At 36.9% G+C, this 8,089-nt stretch overlaps 1 protein-coding gene across 1 annotated transcript; it reads right to left on the bottom strand.

Moving 5' to 3' along the window:
- Positions 1–3,732: 3,732 nt before the first annotated feature.
- Positions 3,733–5,973, bottom strand: LOC108956710. Its single transcript, XM_039301215.1, has 2 exons — positions 5,437–5,973; positions 3,733–4,379 (listed from the first exon to the last, which is right to left on the bottom strand). The coding sequence occupies exons 1-2, from the start codon at positions 5,929–5,931 to the stop codon at positions 3,861–3,863; spliced, it is 1,014 nt and encodes a 337-aa protein (XP_039157149.1). The 5' UTR covers positions 5,932–5,973; the 3' UTR covers positions 3,733–3,860.
- Between the last annotated feature and the right edge of the window lie 2,116 nt (positions 5,974–8,089).

Genomic DNA, 8,089 nt, shown 5'->3' with positions numbered 1-8,089 from the left:
CCTTAATAAATTCCGTTAGTACCTCAATTATCAAATTGATATTTTTCCTCACCAATTGATCTATCTTGCATCCCAATTACACAATCAAAAACGATCCTCGACATTTTCTGAGCAAAAACGGCCCTAGGACGACTTTTTCCCAAAAAGTCTCGGGTCACAGAAAAATCTTCTGAGACTGAGTCGACGTTCCTAGAATTTATTGTGACATGACAGAATCTTCAATTTTTGAAATCGGACTTGAATTTGCGGTTAATTTTCATTTGGCACGTTTTTAGCATGACCTAGGTTATCGCGTAACTTTAAAAAAAAATTCAGTTCAAATGACCCATGGTTCGATTTTCTTCAAGCCACAATGAACTCACTCGACACATTGGCGACTCCCGATTGTCGTGACAATCATTTCCTTCATGGCACTCCTTTATCTCCTTGTAATTGTGCCCCAGCCTTTGATTGAGCGTGAAGCAAAACTCACAACATGCAAATAAACTCTTTGAAGAAGATGAGAGGATAGAATACCACAGTTGTAAAGGAGTTAAAATAAAATTAGGTTGTTTTAAGATCTCAATCAGCTATAAAAAATTCAAGAACTAATGGTACATTATAATACCAAAATACCTTTTTATCTAACTTCTCTTGTTTAAACTGAGAAAACATAATATACCGTCTCATTTCGTAAAACTAACAGACGGATAATCCTTATATATCATCTATTCACTCCACTCATAAAATAACTATTGAATCGACTTTCCAAGAATACGTCATTATCATAGTCATAGAAGGTATCAATCAAACACACCCCATGACATGAAGCAAGCTTGCTCTCTCATATTTTCGTGCTGATCAAGCCAAAAGATACTAATATTCATATTGAGAATTTTCGGATTTATGAGCGAGTAAGAATTAAGTCTATGCACCGAAATCCCGCAAAGAAAATTCCAAGTTGCTATCACCAAATTTTGGTCTAGTGCACTGCTCTTCTTAATATCAAAAGGGAAAGTAGAAACTATAGATTTTGAATTGGAATTTAGCAAGCAGACATGTAACAAGTTCTTCTAGAGCCAGCTCAATTTTAGCTATATGACATTGTTGTAGCAAATTCGCTCAATGTTAGTTGATCAGACTGTCGAGCAATTGGGAAAACAAATTACCAGCTTACTTTCTGATTCTAGCTTGGCTCTAAAGTGATTAAACTGTCCACAAACAATTTTGCCAGAGATGGCTTTGATGGTGTGTGTGCATGCGTGCTAGCTCCTGGAAGCAATGGATGAAATGGTTTGATGGAAATCGATCAAAATGACAAGAATATCAAATTGCTCAGAAGTTAAAGTGGAAGTACCATGAATTATTTAAAGGTGCAATGCAGAAGGAAATCAAAGCAAAGAACACTAAACTCAAAGGAACGAGCCGAACAAAATTAACTGAAAAGAAGATTACTAGGACATTAACATTCCTGGAATTGAAATTAATCACAGTTTGTACAAATGATGCTCGATTGGAGACATCGAGATCAACGTTACAACAATACTCAAAAGGGAAATCAGCAGTAATTTTGGCAGTATTCCAGCATAATTTCAACATATCTTTTTCCTCTACATATCTTTTATTCATAAGTCTTAAATTCCCTTTGATTATTACTAGGTCAATGGCCATTTCTTAACTTAACTTCTTTTATATATCCATGATTTCTTAACTTAACTGCTTTCATATATCCATAATTTGTCAACTTAACTAAGCTTCCAATCCCTGAGCATTTCTCATACCGTTTCCCCTTATTTTGAATTTAAATTAGGTTGAAGACTCTCTTTCTCAAACTTTGGTGGAATGGTCTTTTATGAGCATAAAAATGAGACTGAACTTAATATAGCTTTGCTGTGATTTATTCACCACCGGGGTATAATGACTTACTGTTATACCAGACGACAAATCAGTCACACAACCAAAGGAGACGAAGTAAACCGAAGCACCAAGGGAAAGAGAACTTTCTGCCATCAAAGGATGAAGCATCAAAATTCACAATATATGATCAACATGTCGAACAAGAACATCCACATCACTCCTATGCAATCTCAGATTGATCAATGATGAAGACAAATTCGTCATTTCACCAAAAAAAAGAAGACAAATTTGTCATTATCATCTCTGAGGCAAAACGTCGAACAGGTGGTGATCATGAAGGGTGAGGTGTTCTACAAATAGGAATTCCTATCAATCGGCGAGCAATATAACAAGAGCAATATGAGATCACAATTTGAAGCTCTCGGCAAAAGGCAAACACAAAAAAATCGTATGATCGAGTCTCGATGAATCGACCGCATCCTACCTTGGGGAGATCCGATCCGAACGGTTACCCGCTAATAAATGAAGACACTGAAAGACTTGGAGAATCTCACGAAGACGAAGCTAAGGCCACGAATCGATTCAGCGACGAAATTGCTCGACGAAGATATTCAGCTGCAACTGGCTTCGACCGCGGGCGTGGACACTGGATTCGGTCCAGAGCGCTCAAGATGAGAGAGGAAGATATTTTTCTCGGTCTGTGCGCGTGCATTCTTGCTTCACTCGGTTCCTCAGCTCTCCTGCACACACCAAGCGAGGGAGAAAGAGCACGAGAGGACTTTCGATCGGTGGTGATGAGCGTCCGTTCTCTGCTCCGTCACAGCCGTGGTTGCGGTTACCAGCGAGGGAGATTTGACAGCGGGTGTCACTGATCGGAGATGGTACAGACGATCGATTGATGGTGATGGAGCCATAAGGAAGTGGCATCCTCAATCGCATTCTTTCATGTTGTGTATTTCACCAACTATTTATTTCCATGATTTAATGATTTAAATATTACGAAATAACATAATTTTGACCATTATGTAACAATATAATTTAAATCAGTCACATGACATCACGTATAAACTTTATGGTAGATTTGATTATATAATACTTTCGTTTGTTTAAGATCACATATATTTCAAGCAAAGTAAGCATGTAAAAGCATTTCAAATGATTTTTAATTACTAGAACATTGTATAAATTTCTCAAAATTTGTAGCATTTAGTATTCAATGCTAAAAAATTTAGGATTTGAAGCTAAAGCACAATAAAATAAGACAAGAAGTATAGCAAAATGGTACTGTCATGTTTATTACATGCATAATAATATATTTACTTTGTCCAACTTTCAAAATATCAATTTCTTATGTACATGCAGCGTCATGATATTTGTTAAGTGTGTAAAATTTTTAACCTCTTTTAGAAGGTAAGATAATAAATAGTAGATAATTCTTTTGTATTCATATTTAAAAGATAAGATGTTAATCGGTAACCTGCGAATCATCTTCATTATCTCAAGTTATGATTTCGTCCATCTATAGTTATGTACGAGCATAGTGTATTTTAATATACGCATGGGTAATTTTTTTTTTTTTTGGCAAAAGCTCGAGATGGAAAAGCTAATTGGGTTTGCTCAACTAACAATACAAATAGCAATTTCTTTTGGAATGGTTATTCAATCAAATGATTTGTTTAACAAAAGAAAAAAAAAAAACTAAGGCAAGAAACTAGCCCAAATATAGAAAGGGAGGGATTTTACCCCCCCCTCCCCAATTGGGCCACAAAAGGAAGAAAAAAAAAGACACACTCGCAACCCTTATACACGCGGATACTATCAATCACTCACACTCATTCACACAAACCTTAATACAAATAACTTGGAAATGACTCCAAATCTTTTTGCAAAGCCTCTGCTTTACCTCTCGTAGCACCCCCATGCTGAAGACACATGAGCCAGGCATGATGCCCCTCTTCTAATATATTGAGTCTCTCCCTGCATTCCTGTCTTCGGTCTCTTGCACCAATCCTTCCATCCGCTCCTCACATAGCACAGTGATCCTCCCTATCCTCAAAGAGTGAAGCCGGATCCATTAAGCAATTCTTTTCAATCTCAACCTTCAAAGCATCCTCTAGAGGATTGGATTGCAACACATATCCTAGCTTTTTAACAGTTGCACCCGCTACTCTAATATTAAGGCTAAATATCGGATAACTCTCGTCAAATTGACCAAAGTCGACTACTCCCTCCAACAATCCCCACAACGCATTTGTTCCGAAAAATTGAAGCCACACGTGATTTGTCTCAAATGAACCGAGAGTTCCCGATACCTCATTCCGCCTTTGGCCGTTGACATGTGGTATGATGTCGAAAGATACTTCCTTTTCTCCATCTTCTACATCAAAGACAACACATAGAAAAAATCCTATGAAGTTGTTGTACAAGTCTTTCGAAGCCTTGAAAGATATACTACCGTCTTCAACAAGGACGAACCCTTTTGGCATCTCTCTTCCGGGGCTAACATTCCCATAGTGAGACCAAAGGCTGGAATAGCGATGCCTCTGTTATATGTGTAAATTATTAGAAGTATCCAAGTTTGTAATTAGTTCGAGAAAAAAGAGTTTGATTTGTGCATATTCCTAGTAATTCAACTAAAGCAAGAGTTCTGTAATAATTAGACATATTGATCGTTGCTTATGTTGGAAATCATTCCCCTACAAGTGCTACCCACCCCTAATGTTAGATTGAATCACCTTATATGCAGCTCAGACAATACAAGTGTAATATATAGGAAGTGAAAAATTGATGGAAAATAGAACAGCATATCCAAGAAATTAATCGTCTTCGTTAGACCCCATTGTCTAATGTTCATTGTTACGAGTTCACTTTGGAGATCACTGATTGTTCAGTACAAACTGTCCTAATTGAACTCCTACTTACGTGCAACAAATTTAACATTATTAAAATAAAATTTAAAAAAAAAAAAAACTTCTACTTGCACTCAAACTAACGGAAAATTGGAAAGGAAAATCTAATGCATGCCCTCTCCACAGACCAGCCTCATCCAACCACTTGCCCCTTTTATGTCTGCTCTAACTTTATATAAAAGGATAATCTCAAATGCAATACTCTCTATTAATAAAATTAAATCACACTGTCCAAGTAATCTGCATGTGGCTAGCTAGGCATATAGTACGACGGTCCCCTATCATAATAGCAACAAGCACCTAAGAGTGAAAAATGTCTCATGTCGAATTATTGAATTATTATAGTTGTGCAATTTTATCTTAGTTCGTAGAGTTGATCTAGTACTATTATTGGTGTCAGTTGTTATGATCAACCGTAACATCAAGAACCACGTGTCCATTTGTTCGTTATATTTTCTAAGATTTCAACCGTATTTTTCAATATAGGAATTACAAACATCGGGTCTTCGTCATTGCATCAAGTTGAGATTTTGTTAAGCTCTATACACATGCATAATCACTTTATATTAAATTTGTTTGTTTGTCTAGAATTTATAGTTTTGCATTACATGCACCCAATGTACACCGTATCAACACATGCATGTACACACGCACACATTGGGAGAAGGGGGAGGGGGAGAGAGAGAGATACCTCGATTGACAAATTAACCATGTTCAATCCTTTTTCCTTTGTGCTCATTGGATTATCTTCATGCGAAACCTCGTACAATAAAGCTGGATCTAGCAACTGATCGTCTTGAAGCAAAACTTCTGAATCATTCTCTAGTGGCTTGCATATTAGTCGGAATCCACACTTCTTCACAAGTAGTTTTTGATAATTGCATACTCTAATGCTAATGCGGAAATGAGTCTGGTCATTTGGATCAAAATGGTCTATTGTCCACAAATCCTTTAATTCCATATACTCCAGCCAAAAATTATCCAAATCAAAGAACTTCAAATGCCTTTTGTGTATTGCGGCTTTGCAATTAACAGATCCTATAACCTCGAATGAAGTACTCTCACGTGACCTATGCACCACTTGAAATACAACACAGAAAGCTACTCCTAGGATCTTTTCATATAAGTTCTTTGAAGCCACGAAAGATATATAACCCTCTTTATTGGGCAGCAACCACTTTGGCATCTCTCCTCTAGGTAGAAAAACTCGATGATTTGGTCGGCAATGAAATTCTTGTCATAGATGTAGACTGTTAGATAGTTTTTTTTTTTTTTTTTTGAAATTGACACCTAGAAGGAGGAGTATGAATGAGTTAAGTGGCAATCCTAGAGTTTTATATATAGTTAGCAATAACAATACACAGATTTTTTTTGTACTTAATTGGTGGAAACATGACATGTATTGTTGAATATTTTGTAACCGGATGAACATGTGTTATTGAAGTTTTTCATTGGGCGGTCCTTGTAATTTAACAGCGAACTAGAGTTCTATAAATAAAGAGAATATCCTTTGCATTGTCTTATAGCAACCTCCACTTTATGTCTGCACAATCATTTGTTATATGTTTGCTTTCTTTTTTTAATTAGCTCACCCTTCCGGGATTTTTAGCCTTTTGCAATACACAAACACCCAATGCAAGCCATAATGTACCCTACTCCATATCAATGCGAGAGAGAGAGAGAGAGAGAGAGAGAGAGAGAGAGGGTCTAACCTTAGGCATGACATCCGTGACAAATCCTGCCATCTGCCATATTCTCCACTCATACTGTGGATCCTCCCTATTCTCGAAGACTGAAGCCGGATCCATGAAGCAATTCTTTTCAATCTCAACCCTCAAAGCATCCTCTAGAGGATTGGATTGCAACACATATCCCAACTTTTTAACAGTTGCACCCGCTACTCTAATATTAAGGCTAAATATCGGATAACTCTCGTCAAATTGACCAAAGTCAACTACTCCCTCCAATAATCCCCACAACGCATTTGTTCGGAAAAATTGAAACCACACGTGATCCATCTCAAATGAACCGAGAGTTCCCGATACCTCATTCCGCCTTTGGCCGTTGACACGTGGTATGATGTCGAAAGATACTTCCTTTTCTCCATCTTCTACATTAAAGACAACACATAGAAAAATCCTACGAAGTTGTTGTACAAGTCTTTGAAGCCTTGAAAGATATACTACCGTCTTCAACAAGGACGAACCCTTTTGGCATCTCTCTTCCGGGGCTAACATTCCCATAGTGAGACCAAAGGCTGGAATAACGATGCCTCTGTTATATGTGTAAATTATTAGAAGTATCCAAGTTTGTAATTAGTTCGAGAAAAAAGAGTTTGATTTGTGCATATTCCTAGTAATTCAACTAAAGCAAGAGTTCTGTAATAATTAGACATATTGATCGTTGCTTATGTCGGAAATCATTCCCCTGCAAGTGCTACCCACCCCTAATGTTAGATTGAATCACCCTAAACGCAGCTCATATAATACAAGTGTAATATATAGGAAGTGAAAAATTGATGGAAAATAGAACAGCATATCCAAGAAATTAATCGTCCTCGTCAGACCCCATTGTCTAATGTTCATTGTTACGAGTTCACTTTGGAGATCACCGATTCTTCAGTACAAACTGTCCTAATTGAACTCCAACTTACTTGCAACAAATTTAACATTATTTAAATAAATTTTTAAAAGAAAATTCTACTTGCACTCAAACTAATGGAAAATTGGAAAGGAAAATCTAATGCATACCCTCTCCACAGACCAGCCTCATCCAACCACTTGCCCCTTTTATGTCTGCTCTAATTTTATATAAAAGGAGAATCTCAAATGCAATACTCTCTATTAATAAAATTAAATCACACTGTCCAAGTAATCCGCATGTGGCTAGCTAGGCATGTAGTACAACGGTCCCCTATTATAATAGCAACAAACACCTAAGAGTGAAAAAGGTCTCATGTCGAATTATTGAATTATTATACTTGTGCAGTTTTATCTTAGTCCGTAGAGTTGATCTAGTACTATTATTGGTGTCAGTTGTTATGATCAACCATAACATCAAGAACCACGTGTCCATTTGTTCGTTAGATTTTCTAAGATTTCAACCGTATTTTTCAATACGGGGATTACAAACATCGGGTCTTCATCATTGCATCAAGTTGAGATTTTGTTAAGCTTTATACATGTGCAAAATCGCTTTATATTAAATTTGTTTGTTTGTCTAGAATTTATAGTTTTGCATTACATGCACCCGATGTACACCATATCAACACATGCATATACACACGCATATACACACGCACACATTTGGAGAAGGGGGAGGGGGGGAGAGAGAGATACCTCGAT

Source organism: Eucalyptus grandis, chromosome 8 (assembly GCF_016545825.1).
Source record: "Eucalyptus grandis isolate ANBG69807.140 chromosome 8, ASM1654582v1, whole genome shotgun sequence".
Taxonomy (NCBI): Eukaryota; Viridiplantae; Streptophyta; class Magnoliopsida; order Myrtales; family Myrtaceae; genus Eucalyptus; species Eucalyptus grandis.
The sequence above is the reverse complement of the archived record's forward strand: the minus strand, read 5'-3'. Positions and strand labels throughout refer to the sequence as shown.

Excerpts from the sequence above, each read along its gene's own strand:
- LOC108956710 (XM_039301215.1), bottom strand. The coding sequence starts at position 5,931 with ATGCCAAAGTGGTTGCTGCCCAATAAAGAGGGTTATATATCTTTCGTG. Across the intron at positions 4,380-5,436 it reads TGGTTAATTTGTCAATCGAG|AGGCATCGCTATTCCAGCCT; the intron begins GTATCTCTCTCT and ends CACATATAACAG.